At 35.5% G+C, this 20,251-nt stretch overlaps 1 protein-coding gene across 1 annotated transcript; it reads right to left on the bottom strand.

Annotated features, from left to right (window-relative positions):
• Nucleotides 1-238: 238 nt before the first annotated feature.
• Nucleotides 239-19,456, bottom strand: MCM4 (DNA replication licensing factor, mcm4 component; the record flags this gene model as incomplete). The annotated part of the gene is made up of 12 exons (XM_035733558.2): nt 239-782; nt 1,623-1,809; nt 4,298-4,390; nt 5,656-5,946; nt 7,512-7,726; nt 10,481-10,721; nt 11,914-12,127; nt 13,693-13,892; nt 14,179-14,439; nt 16,094-16,435; nt 17,310-17,549; nt 19,181-19,456. The coding sequence occupies 12 exons, from the start codon at nt 19,454-19,456 to the stop codon at nt 556-558; spliced, it is 2,787 nt and encodes a 928-aa protein (XP_035589133.1). The 3' UTR covers nt 239-555.
• Nucleotides 19,457-20,251: the final 795 nt, after the last annotated feature.

The raw sequence follows: 20,251 nt of genomic DNA, 5'->3' as shown, positions 1-20,251 counted from the left end.
GCACACTACGAAAACGTCAAGTAACACGCACAAACGCACAGACAAATGGAAACAAGAATCATCTTTATATTGAGACTCAATCAGACTGAATTTAATTCAATTAATGATCTTGACCTTATTCATGCATTACTAAACATCATAACAAGTTAGCAACGTTGCATCATCCTATTCGCTTATAATACAAAGTGAATTATTTATAATAATTTGTGACCAATGAGTCAATCAGAAGAAATAAAGCTATGACCTAGTGGTTAAGGGGGTTAAAACATTGAACTGCCTCAAATGTTTCAGATATGAACTGTTCTATATGTACTTCGATTTGTGCAATTAGGTAGTAGTATGATTAGATCTCTTACACTTAGAATGTGGCTGATATTCAGTCAGAAGACCAAATAATTATCTAAGGTAATAAACACTTTATTTAAACAAACAAACAAAAATACAAAAAATACGAAAATCTGCACTGTAAAAGTTTTTGTTCTTTTTGTTGTTGTAGTTTTTTCGAATAGAAAACAATTGCATACAAAAAAAAGATAATTAAAAGTTGTTGTTTTTCTAACGTTTACGTATAGTATTTCCGGCCCAATCAATTTTATTTGTATTTTTTAAGAAATTTAATCCATCTTCAAAATTTTCACGTGTAATCATACGTTCAGAACGTGCACGTAAATCTTCTAGTACACGTGAATAAACAAAAGTTAATACACGAGGACGTTCTTCAAGAAGTGACCATATTGCCATTGCCATTTCTTCACGTCGTTTACGTACACTACTACTGATACCTATTTTAAAAAAAAGAGTGAAAAAATGAAAAACAATCGAGGGGAAGGATGAATTTTGATAAATGTTGTATAATAGTGGTCTGTAAGGGTAATATTGCATTATATTTCACTAAAAGTAATGCTTATAATGTAGTCTAAGAAAATGCTTTAAAATTTATACCTCATGAACTGACATCAGTTACATAACCTTAGAAAATCAGGAAGCATTGTACAGATATTTCTTTTTAGTGCAAAACTCCGCCGGAGTGAGCAACCAAGAAGCCGGGACATGCAATTAGCCTTTAGACTAATGAGTCAGTATTCAACAGTTTACACGTCTAACTTCAGCCGATTCGTTGTACTGTACAAACAACTTACAATGCTATTGGTGGGTTAGTGCATTACAATCAATATAGTTGGACTTCACCAGTTAGTTATGGCTTCGCAATAGAACTCCAGAAATTATTCATGATTAACTACAATATTATCAGCATATTGGGGTTTCTGGAAATTACTGAATTTTAATTTACATTAAGGATTAACCTTAGTTATACAACCTCAAGGAGTTCACTCTGTTCCTGGTAGGATCGTGGATATACAATGATAGGGACGATACTACGATGAAAGTTATTAAATGCTTCCAGGTTTCAAATGGTTCTTTAACTAAGATCATATCTATACTTTCGGATGAAATGGTAGACTAGCCTTAATATATTTGATTACAACTATAATTTATTAACTACTATAAAACAAACACAAGATAGGTTTATAGGACAGATTAAAATATTATGAAAATTTAAATGGATATTAATTTTGCAATTAAATCTAGACTACTGTTTTAAGTAGTTAAATGTTGTGTACCTGTTGTTAAAATATTGATATCGATAGTACCAGTGAGCGGATCAATAGCTGCTTGTTTTAACGCTTCACGTTGTAAACGTCGAGCTTCACGACAATCATCAGCCGTAACATGATTTGATAATCGTAAACGAGCATGAGCTTCAGCTAAACGTACAAGTGATTCAAGTTGACGAGGATATGCGGATATCTTATAAGGTTGGTATTAATAATAATAAATATGAAAATTTTAAGAGTTAATTACAAGAATAGATGAGAATAAGAAAACAAAACAAATTCATTTCAATTTTGTAATACATTCTGAGAATGAAATAGAATAGAAATGTAATAATACAACATAAGAAAGTCTTATGTATACCTTATAAGTTAAACTAGATAGACTAATGGTGAGAATAGCAAAGTTTATTACAGTATAATACATAGTGATATTAAAACTTGTGTTCGTCTTATCAGGTATGAAGTACATTATATGAAATTATAATTTTTGTATTAGACTGGAAGTCAAGTTAGGAACAATAACGGGGTAGATTGTATGCATATAGCACACAACTATCTTTGAACTTTGCACACTGTTGGAGAGATACCAAGTATTCCTCGAAAAAGTCCAGAACGGCACCGGAAATCCCGGGAAACATTTTATCTAATCATCGTTGAACAGAAGTTTCTCGGACACATACAGAAAGTGAAGGTTCGCGAGTCACATTTCTAATTGGATGGTGATCTGTCCTGCTACTATGTTTAGTATGGTTTCAGAAGCCTAAGGCCATCTGAAATACCATAAGTACTCTCGGTTTTCTGTACATAGCCTAACCTTGGAGTAAAGACCTTTTTCACATTACGCGCCGTTTTTCTCGTGTAAATTTAGCCTTGGGTTATTAAAGAGCTTAGGAAACCGATTCAAGTGTTCAATAAGAAGACTTGTCACACAAAAAAATAACGTCATGCACTGTCCCATCCCCCTTAGTAGATCAGGCGATCCAAGTCACAAAAACATCTGGTGGGTGGCTATGCTTCTACATGAGGGCTGAAAGGTGTAAGTGGGAGTAGAATTCATCAAACTGTTTCAATATTTTTGGATAAATATTGTAAATTTGAATAACTTACAGCCTTTAAAACGCTGGTAATCTGTTTCTAAAACAACTCTAAACATTTAAACGATAAACTGATTATAGCTAAAAATGGAATGCGGGATGTACATTTCATTTTATTTTGGCATTCGTCAGCTGAATATGCCTGCATCCCAGTGTCACTTTGCACTCCCGAAAACGAACTTAATGCCATCTGATTTAAACACTAACTCATTATCTATTGAGCTACTGTGTTCATAATCCAACTAACCTATTTAAAGGATATGGTATTTATTTGTAGGGGTTCGAGTCAGTATATTAGCATCAACAGTAGGATGTAGGCACATCTAAATGACGAGATCCAAGTAAGATGAAACGTGCGTCTTAGATTTAACTGCTAGCCACAATCTACTTATTCTATAAAAACTGTGATAAAATGGTTATATCGAGGCTATCAGAACAGCATGCATATATGCCACCAACAAACACCGGTTGAAATTGAGTTCTGAGTATTAAATTCTATAGACCTATTTTTAAAACATGAATAGAATGAGCTTGGATTTTGTTAAAGGTATGTAAGTGAATGTCATTTGACAGTTGTCTAAATAGTAGAAGGATATTTCTTCTAGAGCTATCTGGAAAGAAAACTGGGTAAAGGGTGATCTTGATAAACTAAGAACATGAATGCAGAGGCTTTAGGCTGGTAATGCACTGGCCTTTGTGAGAAGTTGTAAATGTATTAGCTTCCTACTTTTCAGATCCTACCTCAGGTGACGGAAATTTGTGGGGTAAGGTGAAGTGTTTTAGTCTTATAGTTCAGATTTTAACCCCACTTTCATTTGTGAAAAGATATCATGGATGGACACGTTTATTGTCCGCACGAAACATCATACTGCTATTAAACCCAAGTACCGTTGGCAGTACAAGTACAGCGGACTGTATATCTGTTACTTTGGTTTTCACTGCCATCCCGTTGACCTGTTCGGAACAACAGAACTTCAAGGAACAAGAACTCCAACCAATGTAGGAGGATTAAAAATCCAAACTTTGAAATAGCCTTTGATGAACGGGGCTATACGACCTGAACATGTGATGATTTTTAAGAATAATTCCAAGTTAAAACGAAGCCAAGGAGTAGTATTGATCCTAACATGTTCTCCTAGTTTTTTGCATCTCTCGTAACAACAAAAGCTGTAACTAACTGTTAAAACAAGTGGAAAATCGATATTTTTAGTTTACACCACGAACTAATCATAGTCAGACAACTACTGAGAACCAGTCCAAACATGGGACTTTTCAGCAGTACTAACCTCGAGATCTGGGTCAGATCCCCAGTAAAATGGTGGGTTTACATTTCTAAGGAGCCCCACACTAAGACAAAACAGCTTTCGAATGTGTCCTGTTTTCTAGTGGTTGTTTAAGTAAGATCAGTCCGTGATGTGAACTATGAAATTCAGCAATCGCCAAAACGGCCGATAATAAGAATCAATATTTAGAGGACCTGTGATAAAAAATCATTTTGTATTGTAGTCTTTAAAAGTATATAAGTTAACTGATACAACACTGATGACATGAAAAAGTGGTGATGCAATAAATTAATCATTAAGTTACCTGTCCACGACCTGAACCCAGTTTTCGCATTTCTACATACTCACGAACTAAATATTCACCGGCTTCTTCCGTTAGTTTGGGAAAGTACTTCATCTTAAACATAAATTAAGGTGGAAATATCATTTTTATTGGTTATTATTGTTACTAGAGATTACTAAGAAAATCTGCCTTCATTTGTTATTGAACATTTTACGGTTCTGATGAAGGACTTAATGTGAATGCTTATTAATTCTAGAAGAATGCCTAGGGAAAAAATAGATTGACACGCTGGGCTAATCGTACATACAGCAAATGATCATGAGATGCTGACAGACGCAAACCCTACTGGTTAAGATTTGGCTTCGTTATCTGAAGGACATACATCTACGTTTAAGAATGTGTTGTGGATATATATTCTCGATCCGGTTAACTAACAGAATCTTTCTACTTACTCCTGGTTTTTTCACTCAAGTAGTTCATTAAACTCGCGTATAAGAAGCACATATATTAACAGCATAATTAAACGGCCACAAAACATAATATGGATAAAACAGTTTGCCATAAAATCTGATGCGATCAAGTGCTCAAGTAAAGGAATTTCAACATATTCATGTGATTTATTAATATACCTTTCACTGATTGAAAAGAACTCCCGATTAGCAAAGTCAAATGCATCGTCCAAATAAAAAAGACATATGATTACAATCGATTATCAGTTAGTAGGAGTATATATTTGCAAACCTATTGAAGAGGGAATACTCTATTTGTATTACGCGAGACAATAATTTAAGTAAAATATATTTTGAAATCACCGACCCCCAAATACCCTGGCACAACCGAGGGTTGGGAAAGTCAACTCTACCTCTCAAAATGCTCTCAAATGGCCACGCATATACACACATTGATAAGGAAGTCCTACTCACCGCCTTCTCGTAGCGGGGGTGTTGTCCACGAAACTGAGAGGACGAAAAGCGAATGTTTGGTGCTTTAACCGGTTTGGTGGATATGAAGGGCCCACCTAGGGGAGTTGGAAAACTCTGATTTCAAACCAATGGTGCATAGTAGTAATTTTAGATAAAAACAGTATTGTATTAGTTATTATTCAGTGACTGATGCTCTTAAAGTATGAAATGAGTACAAACGATTTCAATTGATAAAAAAAAACCTTGTAAGGTATTCAATAAACATATCTTTTAGAAACATAGGATATACTTAACTGTTAAGGTAAGCATAGAATTATTAAAACAGATTTTCTATTTGAACTCATTATTATTCATACTACAAGGCCTCTCTGTTTAAATGTTTCGGGTAAATTTCACTGAAAGTTGACTGTGTCTACCTTAAGGATTAAAATTTGTAAGTGATACAACAATGAATACCTTAGCATAGGCTATATAATCCTTCAAGAGTTTCCCGTTTACAAATGATGGATCATCATCAGTTTGACTATCCATGTCCAGTAGAACAGCTCCTGGACGCGGTCTACGTGTACCTCGAGTATTATTATTACTGTTGGTTGGAATATCCTGACTGCTATCAATCTGACTTGGAGTAGTACCACGATAATACAACCCAACCAAATGTCTGGCTAATCTTGTATCATAAACTTCATCTTGTGGATCCAATATAAGAAAAATGAGATCGAATCTTGATAGAAGAGTATGAGGTAACTAAAAATAATAAAAAAACATAAAGAAACGATGTAATAACTAGGTCAACAAGTTACTAAGAAACAACATGCTAATGAACAAAATAAATTATCATTTTAAAGCCTCTCCCCAATTGCCACGGTACGGTTGAAGAGAGCGCATTCTCCTTATTAAAATGCTCTCATATACCTAGATGTTTGTAGCAAGTATCAGAGATGTCTTACTCACTTTATTCACGTGGTGAGATTGTGCTTTTTACGAAAGTGAGAGGAAGAGAAGTAAAGGCCCTGTGTTTAAACTTGAATGTTGGATACGAAGGATCCACCTAGGGAGGTTGGAAAACCCTGATTTTAAACTAGTAACATACATGGGCTTTAGGATCCCTGATAGAAGATACGTTTCAGAGTTAGAGTAATTTTGTACCGAAATTTTTTGCGTCTTATGACCAGGTGATATTTAAGAATAATATTTCTCATGTTTGGGTTTCAATAATTTAAAATTCAAATCTGAACTGACAGATATGAATCTAGAGTCAGACAGCTGACTCCTGATTACAAAGGATAAGTGGAAAACGGGGTATAGTCGGACTCGATTCATTGATGAAGTGATACCTATTAACGCTGAATATCGTGTAAGTAGTCTATTAGTTTCGTTAGTAAGTTACGAATTTCGGTATGTTAATGAAAAATACTTTATATATGTGCTCCCAATCCTAACGTAGTAGTATTTAGCTTTTATCCAGCTGTTTGATACAAAAAGAAAACGGTTTTCCATCTCTGATACTGGTTAAGATGATTTAAAATAAAGCACTTCAACAACAAGACTCTTTTAAGTTCAGTATAGATTAATACAGAGGAATATGTGAAAAAATTCCTCAAGTTATGTATTATTTTAGTGACAGAAAAAATAACAAATTAAGTTATTTGTTAATAGACGAGAGTTAAATCATTATGAAAATTATAAATGATTAAGGTATTTCCCATATCAAGGTAATTCTCAGTCAAATAATCAAAATAAAAGAATTCATATGATATACATTGTCGAAACTTTTGTAAATTAATATTATTAATGTAATCAGTTTGTAGAAATTACTGAATTTGATAGTTGATAACACAGACTGAACTTAGATAATCATAGTAAATCGGGAAAAACTGAGTAAAACTATTTTGTCTTAGCATGAGACTCATCAGCGCGTTGCATCCATAATCCCATAATGGATCGGTTACTGGACCCTTGCGTCTTAACACCAAGACAACTGAGATGATATTGAATGACCTATATCTGTTGTGTCATTGGTACGCAACTGACTCACATTCAAAACGGGTGAGCTTTACTAGTGGAGAACTGATTGGTCATAGACGTAAACCATTAGACGTTAACTCAAAGATCTAAATATTAAGCACTCGCCATGAGACCTGAAGATGTTGTGCATGCGCTTTGTCGAAGAAGTTCATATCAGGATGAAGAGTTTATCTAGTCTTCTTTAATTCTCAATAGCTATTCAACTAAGGTCAGTTCGCGATGCTACTACTTAAGAAAGTTAAGTATAGTTACAAGAAGAATTCGATAAAAAATGGAGCAGTTACCTGTATATTGTCAATAATCGTTTTGCTAGGATCCCATTTAGAACCGATTGGATTAGCAGCTGCTAAAATTGAAGTCCTAGCATGAAGTTGACAAAGAATACCAGCTTTAGCAATACTTAAAGTTTGTTGTTCCATTACTTCGTGTAGTACAGAACGAGTTGAATCGGACATTTTGTCGAATTCGTCGATACAACATATCCCATTATCAGCCAACACTATAATTACGTTATGATGAAACAAATAAATAATGTTGAAAATTTTCAAAACAAGGATAACACGTATCTGATCGTAGGAATCAAAAAAGCAACACATATATTAACGGAATTGTGAGAGCAAGTAGTAGTGTACGTGCAGTTCTGTGGTAGGATTTCATCTTAAATTTACATTCGTGTAATAAATATATTAATTCATGAGAAGTGGACCATACTTTAGAGCTACAAACGCTTAGTGTAATTGTATTCACTCGGAAATGAGACTGGAAATAATGTAATTAGAAGAAAAACAATGAACTTATAGGTTAATAAAAGATGGTTTAATGAGAAAAAATAACCGCTGTTAATTTCATTTAGTTACAAAGTATCATCTTACTTCCATAAATATAATAGACAACTCCATTTATTTCCATTCTGAACCATGTCTGATTTGATCATTAGGAACTCACTGGGCAATGATAGACCGACAGACACTAGTCTTATGCGGTTATCCCTCACTTTACAACGCCATATTATAAATTGGGACATCTCTACCTTTCCATCTAGCTAAGGTGTTGAAAATTGATGAGCGGTATGGAAGCGGTTGAAATAACACTTGCGTAACATAACCAAATCAATTAAGTGGGCGGTTCAAAATAGTGATATCAATTAACTCCTCATTATTAAACCTGAATACACATTGCAAGACCCTGGTGTCATTACATCATATAAGGAATACTTCAAAAGCAACGATGATAGAGCTCGTAAAGTACAACTATTTGCACCGAAACTTTGAATACCTGACCTTTGCTTTTCAACGATATCTAAGAGCTTTCCCCAAAGGATGATTGCAAATACAGGCACATTTTAGTCTTGTAGAACTATATTTCATCTTGAAAGTAGAGAGTACACATCATACTTAGAGATACTGATTGTTAACTAACTCAATAGAACCCAAGTAGCTTGCATATCATTGAGAGTCACTCTATTCGTAAAATCCAATTCGGGTTTTTTCCAAATAGCTGACACTAATGACCATATTACACGTTGAAATCACATGAACTGAATTTGCTGATAAACGGAAATTAGCTGAGGTAAGTATAATATTGTAAACAGTAAAGCTTCTGGTAACTTATTAAAAGACAGACAAAGAAACACGACTCGAGGAGAATGGGAAGTTTTAAACTAAATGTGCTTTAAAGGTCCAGTTTAAATGTATAAATGAATCAAACTTGGAGATGATTAAGCAATTGGGTGTCAGAACTGTTTGATAAACGTAAGTTGTTTTTTAAAAGAGAAAAGTGAGAATAGGAGAAATGCAATGTAGTAATTCCATGCATATTCGTGTAGTTGGTAGTAAACTGTACATGTTTTATGGCAGTTAGCTGCAACAAATGAATCCTTTAGTCAAGGTAAGTGAAGTTTGCTTCATGAAATAGAGTCTAGATGATTGAACAACAGTTTAGAAGCTTTAAATAATTAAAAGACTAGGAAATTAACGAGTTAACTAGTTCCTGTCAAATTATGGCATGCTGAATTAAGATGTCACGTTTGGATGTTAACGATTAATTAGTGTTGTGGTCAAGGAATGCTAATTATGTGTAAGAAAAATATACATAATGTTAGCAGGATATAGGTTGGATATAAGCATGTTCCATAGAAGATTATGTTGGAGAAGGCTTTAAAAATTTTTTTGTGCAAAACTCTAAATATGTTTTTTCACCGGGATTAATTCCCATCGAACTTGGTTTATGTGGGATATAACTACGTACCTGTCCAAGTTATGTTCTGATTTGGAGGACTAGTCGAGTGAAGTAAAATATCCGAAGAATACTAAGTAATAAGTGTATCTGAGTCGGATAACAAAGGATTTAACACATGAAAATAACGATATATGATTACATGTAATTTTAACGAGCCAACTACACATTTGCAGGTATTGGTGAAATGATACCAAGTTTGAACATAAAGTATCAGGTCTAAGATCCGCTATCTGAATGGACAAAGTCAGTTAACTTCACACACAAGGGTTAGAGAATGCTTTAACACTTATCGGCTACACTGAGAATAAGAAAAAACCAAGATCATTTAGAAACAAATTGTAAAATAAACAAAGTTTCTGGAAGTAAGAGAGCGATTAGCTTGATGAGGCAATTAGTTTAGAAACTTTGACTGATGCACATTTTCTGCCACTTTCTACACGTTGTCTACAGTGGACTGATTGGCTATGATTTAGAAATATTTGAATATATTTATTCGCTTGTTATCTTTGAAGTTGGTTTTATTTCTTGACTGGTTCTATGGCGGATGAAACCAGTGAACATAGCTTTTAAAAGTGCATTTAGTTGAAGTTAAAATGATATGTCAACATATTAATTGGTTGGAGGAAGCTGGGAGGAAACCCTGAACCTAGCTTTCGTGCTAGTTGGTACCCGTCAATGAAACGTACTTGGAGTTTTGAAGACTGACGCTCGCTGTGGAATCAGTGTACATAATGTTGATCGCGTGGAGTAGTGTTCATATTAGAATTTAATCGATAGAATATGATGAACACTAAACGGACCATACAAATATGACACAAACCACTATTCAGTGATCGATCAATTGTACATATCAGTATACTTGTTCTCCACACAACTGCATACTAAATTTCGTTTAGCTAGGTTTATAAGAATTAATGACATATAGCGTGTTACATAATGAAATGAAAGAAAAAGAATTGTATGTATGAGTTTTGAACAATGATGAATAACAAACACTGTTCATTAACCAACTGACCTAATGCTCCAGTTTGCAGTGTTAATTGACGCGTTTCTGCATCTTTTGTAATGTAGGCCGTTAAACCAACAGCAGAACTTCCCTTGCCAGAAGTATATTGACCACGAGGAGTAAGACGGTATACATACTGCAGAAGTTGAGATTTTGAAGTACCTGGGTCACCACATAAAAGTATATTGATTTCAGAACGAAAATCACCACGTCCTTTAGCACTGAAGTCTTTACGTGTACCACCAAATAACTATAATAGAGGCAACAGAATAATATAACATGAATTAGACACTAATAAAATAATTGAAAAGTATCGAGTTGGGTGTTGACAACTAAATTTACTTTTGCTAGATTGATTGGATGTTTACTCAATCAGTTTCTAGAAATTTAAAAAGATGGTGTAACTCAACATGTAAAAGTTATTATGTACTCAGCTCTGAGAAATACACCTGAAGTGTGAGCAGGCTAGTAATACCTACTACTCGTTTGCCTACAAGTGCCAAGGGTTGGGAAAGTCACCTCTACCTCTCAAAATGCTCTCAAATGACCACGCGTATACACACATTGATAAGGAAGTCCTACTCAGTGCCTTCTCGCACCACAGGTGTTGTTTACGAAATTGAGAGGACGAAAAGAGAATGTCCGATGCTCTAACCAGGTTGGTGGACACGGAGGGTCCACCTAGGGGAGTTGGAAAACTCTGATTCCAAACTAATAGTGCACATGGGCCCCAGTATCCTGAGGGAACAAATGGTGTACGAACCAATCGCTGGTCACCGGCTACCATGTGACTGCATCTCCTAACGTTGCTCTAATACCTTGCGGATTAGGCCTCCAGGTTGAAGGTTCGGGTAGTGGCTGCCTAAGGAAACCACCTGCCTTGGTTTGAGCACCCGGGCAGTATCACAGCCCTCACACAAATCAAGTGACTTGTGTGGTGCATATGTATTCGATGCCCCTTTGTACCAATATTTATGTGTTTAAATAATTAATATAAATAATCTAATCCTAAAAGACTGAAACGTGTATTTGATGAACTGAGAAAGAAGTTCAATCCAATCTTAGTGAAATAGTAAGTATTTAGTGAGCATAAAAAACATTGTTACGAATTACAAAGAGCGACACCATATTGGTAAAGTGATGAGGTTACGATTGAACTTGTCTAACATATACTATTACTTTCATTTTAGATATATAATTTATTAAATTGCAGTCAGTGTGAAAAAAGTTTTCTATACAATTCTAATATATCGTTTGTTGTAATTGTATCTACGTAAGTTGTACATTTCTGAGTGCGGTTAGGTACATAAAGCGTTGGACATTTTGACAATAACTCCCAGGTTCGAACTCCACTCTACCTATTTCAGTTCGGGCAGCTAACCAGGTAGGTAGGTATCACTAGCTTGTAGTCAAGTACACGAATCTAAAAAAATGAAACCTACTTGTAGGAGAATACCCTTTTTAATATCTTCGTTTTCATAAATTGTTGGTGCGATACCAGCAGCAAGTCGTTCATATAAATCAGGTTTACGAGCCAATGTATGAAATTCTTCAATACGTTCCTCCGTGAATTGACGTAAAATATGTGCTTCCTCAATAGAAGTATTTTCGTCAGTAGCGAGCCCATCATTTTGAACTCGGTCATCGCTTTCTCGGCTAACAGAAAAATTATACGTATACTATATTTAAACAGGGACAATTGTCCCACTTAAAAATAGTGAACATAAATGACCATAATAATAATAAACCAGGTATGAAATTATTTTGATATTTGTAGGGAGGAATAATTGCTGAAATGGATCTGACAGACAAAATTGGTTGATTTATCGGTAAACATCTTTGGCATAAGTGTATTTTCATAATCACCAGTAAGATAGGAGCAATGTGTATATTGTTTATGGTCCAGTGATACATCATATACACTGGGAAAGATATACTTCAACAAATCCCCTTTACAAAAAAGTAAATACCCGTTATACGTCGTCAGCCTAGTACAAATATGCACTGGATTGAGTTGTCATACTACATTAGCGTAGTGAGATGTTGACTGGTGGGTGGTATTAGTCCATGAAGTCATTGACTGTTGGTCTGAGCCAAGTTAGTAGATGCAGACTATCTGAATGGATAATAGCAATCTATGATTGGAGACGTTGCGTAACATGGCTTATAATTGGCCGCAATCGAGCAGATGGATTTCCTTCCTCCAAATATAGAGTCTGAGTGTTCCTTCATACATACATTTTCATGTTTTTTTCGAACAACATTCTTTCTGACATTAAAGAAGGAGAATGTAGTTGTTCTTTCTGGTTATCATTGCTATTACAGTATTTCGATTCCTTAGCTACTCATCTTGTTAATTTTTCTTTCATTGTGCTATTGTGTTATGGAAACTCAGAACAACACATATTTGTCTCAGACTCTATGTTGATTATGACTAACTGATAAAGTGAGATGAAACTTACAAGAAACAATAGTTGCATCAATAACAATTAGAAAGATTAAGCATAGAGAATATGGTTCGAAAATACAATAATGAAGTTGAGATTTACGGGAAAATGAAAAAAACATCCAACTAGCCTACTGGGAGCGAATTTAAGCCATATCACAGCTAATTTTAACATTACAAACTCGGTTTTTTACTATAATACGAGTAATGCTTTGAAAATATCTATGACCAAATACTAGTAACCTATACAGGTTCTTAAATTTCATAGACCATGCTTCACAGATATATAGTAAAACAGGACTGTGGAGTAAATTCACGATGAACTGTATTAACACACTATTAAATCGCAGAAAATGATTTGAAAACTAGTGTTACATTTATGATTGTATTTAACGAATGAGATAATCAGATGTCTGTAAAATATTTTGGAGAACTAAGCGAGATTATCCATGATTTGCTTGACTATGATAAATAGTGAGCGATTGAGTTACTTGATTCAATCAGCGAAATGCCCAAACGGCAAACCAGAAACTTATGTTTAGAACATTAAAGTATTCTTTTGATCTTTATAAACAAAATAAGCTTTAAAAAATCTTTTAGAAAATAATAAGAACTTTCTCACTATAGGTACCTATAAATTAAATTAGTTTGCCAGGGGAATTATTCAAAGTGAACCTGTTGTGGAGCAAGTGGATTTTAAAAATCACCTAACTGGTGTACAATTAAGATAATCAAATGATTTCAACTAAAAAACAATAAAAACACTAAAACTTACAGAAAATGAAGAACATCTATATATGTTTTGTAAACCGCTTTAAGAGTACGTTGTCGGTTAGACATTCGTAGTGGTATTGCACGATAAATACCCGTAACGATAACACGATCACCCGGTTGAATTTTATCAACAAGTTCTTCGTGAGCATACATAAGTACTGTATGAGGAGTCTGGCTAGCAGGCATATTTTCTGGAGATTCCTAGATAAGAATTTACGAAAGTAGGAATTAGACTATAATGGTAAAGAAACACCTGTCACAAGGGTAATTACATAAAAATATACCGCAATTGGCAAACTTGACCCCATAAATATCACGTCCGGCCCTCAATTCAAATTACATTAAAACAAATGTAAATCTAATCGGAATTATATATATATATATATATATATATATATATATATATATATATATATAATGAAGTCTGATTCAGAGGCATAACAAAAATACTAGTACAAACCTGTAATTTAATCATTTGTTTATCCACAAATAAACATCGATTATGTTGTAGTTGAGCTGTATGAGCCGAATGACAACGTATGCACGCTTCTGGTTCTGCAATACGACCACGTTCACATGGAACAGATGTCATTGCACCACAGATGGCACATTTGAACTCTGCACGCATCATTTCAGGGATGAGCGGGGATAAACGTATTACAAGACCAGAAACAGTTACAAGTTGATCAAGATCATCTGGATCAAGACTGCGTAGATCTCGAGACCTTGCACAATTGAATGGACGAATCTGAAGAAAAAACAGTAAGAATGAGACAACTAACCAGAATCAAAGGTTGATTTCTTAAACGATGTTACAATATTTCTATCTTGTACAATAAGAAACGGTGAATACGACTTTTAAAAAATGAAGATAATATCGTATTAATACTTTGAATAATATTAGCTTAAATTTTTTTAACATCTAATTGTAACCGATCTACGTATAAAATACATAGATTGTTTCACATCAAAATTACGCTTTAAAAGGACTACAAACTTTCAATCTTATGGTTGTTAAGGCTTACGTTGTCTTCATATAAGATAAATTACTGTCAGTATTCGTAAGCGAAAATACAGGAGTGAAATACGACAAAAAACTAAACTTACAGACTTTATGGTGATTCAAAGAAATACATCAGAATGTAGTCTCGATTCACACCAAGAAAATTCAATAGTTTTTGTGGATCCACTCTAGAGACAAATCCTTCTTCAGAGTCAGTCAGGCATAAAAAAATAGAAAAACAACCCCTTCAAATGTTTTAATACCCTAAATATCTTAAACACTCTCCCCCAAGTATTTAGTTTTTCATCCATAATGTTTTAGGCAACTCGCTTTGAAATGATTTTCCAGTTCCCCACCCCCTGCCCCCAAATGCCCTGGTATCGCCGAGAGTAAAGTGAGCCCGCCCTCCCTCTCGAAATGCTCTCACACAGCCACGCGTATATAGCCTCTGCCAGCGAAGTCCTACTCACTGCCTTCTCGTGGAGGGGGTGTTGTTTACGAAAATGAGAGGACGAAAAGCGAATGTCTGGCGCTTTAACCGGATTCCAAACCAATGGTGCATATGGGCTCCAGTATCCTGCGGGAACAAATGGCGTATGGACCAATTATTGGTTACCGGCTTCCATGGGACTGCATCTCCTTACGATGCTCCACTGCCTTGTGGATCAGGCCTTCAGGTCGAAGGCTCGGGGAGTGGCTGCCTAGGGAAACCACCTGCCTTGGTTTGGGCACCCTGGCAGTATCACAGCCCTCACACATATCGAATGAGATTTGTGTGGCGCATATGTATTTGGTACCTCCTTGTACCAATATCTTTCTGTTAAAATAATAATCCCCACCCCCTACGATTATGAAACCTAACCTGCCTAGACTCAAGATGTTCGGTAACTCTCTATGTTCAAATATCCCTGCTTCTGAAGAATTGCTTACATATGGTGGTGACAATCTAAGCAATGTCAAGGTCCGGTTATGTGTGCTCAGCTATAATGGTGATAACATTATTAGTGTCATCATTTCGAAATCTGAAACTGCTTGAAGTAAAATCTACAAATCTGCAACAAAACTGACAAATGAAACGACATATAAGATATTTGAAGCACACTCGTCATTCTAGTAGTCCCTTTCTAGTTATGGAAAAGTTTTTTTTATTTATCTGAACTGTTCAATGTAGTTTTCGCCCAGTATCTTTTCGTTTTTATTTGTTTATTTATCTAGTAACAAGGGGAACTACTATGTGGTATAATAAAATAATAACCCATTCAATACATTTTTCTTTCGAATTCAGTTCAATATCACTGTTGAATTTCCGTAAGTGAGGATTAAACCATATTAAAATTTCTAATAGTTAAAAGCAATATTTACATAAACACAGAGCTATCTTGATATATATCCGAAATACCTGTATTGATCTTTCCAACTGGACTTCCCGGAAACGGTCTAAAAATAAGGCGTGTGTAGCAGCATCACATGCTGGAATAACTTCCTTCGGAAATGTTACCAACTGCGTATACAAATCTGACCTGGCAGAACGAAGATGTTCACAGTCAATGTCTAAGGCAGTCGAACCTGATATTGCAAGATCTTCCATTCGTTGGATATAAAGAGGTCTTTGTGGATTTATGGGTTGACCCGTTGTCAGATTCGGTTGACCGGTTAAGTCTGGAGGGATGTAGGTCAATAGGAAGTGTTTAAATCTTGACATCACTTGAGCAATGTTTACATCGGTACCCCATATTACAGTCTAAAACAGGTTAGTAATTTGGTAAAAAGTGTAAATGTGTAGAATAAGGATAAATTATTGTTAACACCTACCTTCAGACTATTAGAGGGGATGAATTGGTAACCGCATTATCCCCAAGACCTAATTGATATCGGATGTAACAAAATGTCCAACATAGAAACCTGTATAGTGCGCTCAGTAGAGTTAACAAGCTTAATTTTTGGTATGTTCATTGAAAAAGCAAAGGTTTAGGAATATATTGTGCGTACAACTACTAAAAACAACTATGTCTATAGATGAGCCTACCTTTTTTGTTTTATTTTTGTCGAAATAAACGTGAACATCTTCATTTCTAAACGTCTCGATTCTGTTTTTTTTCGCTAGTGATTTAAAAACCGTTGTAGTGTAATGTTTATTACTACCAACCTTGGTGTATCCTGTTCGTTAAATAATTTGCTTGTAGTATACAAGGCACGAGATGTCCTTCTTGCTTATGATCTACAACTCAGATATAGGTAGGAAAATTTTTAGTTCAAAGTTTGGATGGCTGAGTGGATCATCTTTCAAAACTCAACTCCGATGACGTAGGAAGTCGGTTATAGTACTGGCTTGTACCAATGGAATATTAATCCAGTAACCAGTAACAACATGTATCACCTGTGTGTGAACAATCAAGTCTTATAAGTGCTTTATTTGAATGCTGAAATGTGCTTAGTCTAGAGGGCCGTGGATTGACGTATTTACATATTGCTACCTAATATGAAAAAGCCACAAATTTGATACGAAATTTTATCCCATAATACCAATGCATGCTCAAGTATGGTTAATAGGATGGTGATAAAAGTTTACAATAAAAATAACTGTACAAAGCAAGAGTTAAGCATAGAAAATATACAAAAGTATTTCTTGCCTGAGGTCCACTAGCAGTCGACCCATCAGTAGTACCAGGGACACCTGTTGCGGGAACAAGAGGTCCAGATTGAGACAAAACAGCACGAACAGCCAATTCATCATTGACACCAGGTCGAACTGAACTCAAAACATCTTCGACCCCAGTCGCCACACTAGACATATCGCTGTATGATAAAGGACTACCCGGCTCCACTTCGGATGTACGAAGACCGGATGTGGGTTCCTGTGAAAAAATGAATCCGTCGGTTACAAGCATTTAAAGGATGAGCAAACTTCAAGACACAAATTTTGGACGGACAAAAATAGTAATGACGATTTATTTTACTGAAATTCCAGTGACTTAATAACTAATAATCAAGTCAGTCATACGGAAAGTATAAACTGGTACATGTGTATCGGCTTGAATTAACACATCGTATCAGTACAGAGACGAAATTATCGAGATAAATATAAGAGTAGTAGGGGGTAAAAATATCGGTTACAGTAAAAAGGACAAGGATGAATTCACAGAACTGTGTAAAACAACTTTGAAACTCATGACCTAAGGGATGAAAACGAGTGGCTGAATCTGCTTCATTATGACTTATTCCGAGTTATACGATCTAACTTCTTCAACCATTGACTGCCGGTATGGAGCGAACTCAAACCAAGTAATATGTACTTACCAACATGTTTTGGATCAACGGTCAGTGACTTTATGGGTTGGTGCCACATCTAAGCTTGTTCACCTCCAGCTTTTTTCGGACTTACTTCGATACGTTAATACTGAGCAATGAGGTCGGTGATCGTTGGGGATACGTGATTCATGTCTTAAACACCTGTCACTGCAGATTCACCACCTCATCAACCGACTTATATTTACCTAGTACCCTGGATACGTAATCCCATATCAGGGAGAACTACAGAACACCTAACTACAAATATATTTCGTAAAAAAAACACTGACAAACAATACTGTTAAAACAAATCCATGATAACACAAGGATACCTTATATACCATCAGCTCAAACATAAAAACCAGAAGGTAAACAGGATCTGATAAAACTAATTAAACGTATGTCTAAAAGAGAAAGAGGTGATGGGACTATAATTTACGTACGGCCTTCGAGCGACGCTAAAGTAACCTTGAGAACGTCCACCTACTTACTTGGGCTAGATGACGGTTATAAACCAGTGTGAGGAATACAGGTTACGACTTAAAGTTGATGGTCAGGGTTAGTAATTAGGTTCAGTGTTTTCATCACGAACTGACATCAGCTAAAATGCTAGAACGCTACTTAGTCAAATGAATCAATGAATTCCGCACCAAAATTCAAGACCTGTTATCCCATGTCTGGTTGGTTCGTCCAGAAATTAAAGTTTCGCCAAATCTCAATATAATAAGACCACAAACAGGTTAACAGGACTAAGTCTACTCCACGAATTGCAGCAGAGGGAAATTAGGCAATCGGAACATGTAAGACTTATACCAATAGAGAACACTAAGCTTTGTGTATACCACAAATACTAAGAGTTATATTACTTGTAATACTAACGTATACCACCGACTAGAGCCCCTCTTTTTAGTACCGCGCTGATATTTTAGGTTAGGGCGATAGTAAGAATTTGAGGTAACGAGGCAGCGTACAGCCAATACAAGTACGACTAATGCTGAATAGGCATATTTACCCAACAAACTGATGAATTTGTTGATAAGTTTCATAATTTTTGCGCTAGTCATGTATACATAAGTTGGCGCGTGAAGAACTGCAAGACAACATACTAATTTGCGGACCGATACCATAGAACTTTAGCTGGAAATAGTAGTGTGCCGGGAAAACAAAGCTCTGAAAAACAGCCAGTAAATCAACTCACTGCATTGCTTGTAGGCTCGGTGTGTCCTGACCGATTACGCCGTGTTCTCCCACGTGTACGACTTGATTCCCCAGTTCGTTCAAACGTAGTCCCAGCACTTAACAGGTCACCTGACAACTGTTCATTGTTTGTTGCATTCCCCCGGCGAGAACTTCGTGAGCTGAGACTTGACATTTTCGGACTTTCATATACCCGCTTCTTGAAAACAGGATCGAAAACCGATGTGTTCAATTCCCAATATACAACGCTCAGTTTTCGGCACATGTTATCAAGCATTTAGTTACAGAAGAAGTCATTATAAAATTCTTAAAAATTTAGATCTTCACTGTGGTGAAAAGATTTTATGTTGCAGTCCTTTTTTTTCATGATATTTCAGTGTTTATGTATTCAGCATTAATGATAGTAGGTTGGTAGGAATGCTTTAATCCTTGATATACGTTTCCCAGTAAAGGGCCACTTTTTTCTTGAAAAATGTTTACCGGTTGAGCTGATACTACTTGTTCGACTATGCAGTTTCAGTAACTGAAGATCCTCCGAAGAAAATCGGATCCCACATTGGTTGATGGGAGACTAAAAAGTCACGTTACCTATTTAGTGCCTACTCTCTTCATAAGTTAAAAAAGACCTGTATCTTTGATTAAGTGTGGGTTAACTGCTTCAATATGGTATTCTTGGTGATGTTCGTGCATAAGAAATATGAAATTGGGAACAGAGATAGAGTTTATTGCTAATAACATCAGTAGTGTGCATTATCAGAAATAAACAATAATGTCAGTTTTTTACAATTAGTACAGAGGAACAATAGATACTGAATATAAATGTGATTGCATATAAAGTGTCACAAACAAAGAAGAAATTTGGTTATTATTTTGTCGTTACAGAAATCGTTGAATATACATGTCTTCATAGATTTGGGCCTAAAATCAGTATTTTCTATTCTAACCTATCTTACCGAGGCAGTTAAGGGCACTGTTCTCTAAGGAGCTTCAAGGAACAAAATACTTAATAAAAAATGAAACAGTTACGGTGAACACGCCCGCTTGACCAAGACATGTAGTCTCGATAATGTTC

This window comes from Schistosoma haematobium, chromosome 6 (genome assembly GCF_000699445.3).
Source record: "Schistosoma haematobium chromosome 6, whole genome shotgun sequence".
Taxonomy (NCBI): Eukaryota; Metazoa; Platyhelminthes; class Trematoda; order Strigeidida; family Schistosomatidae; genus Schistosoma; species Schistosoma haematobium.
The sequence above is the reverse complement of the archived record's forward strand: the minus strand, read 5'-3'. Positions and strand labels throughout refer to the sequence as shown.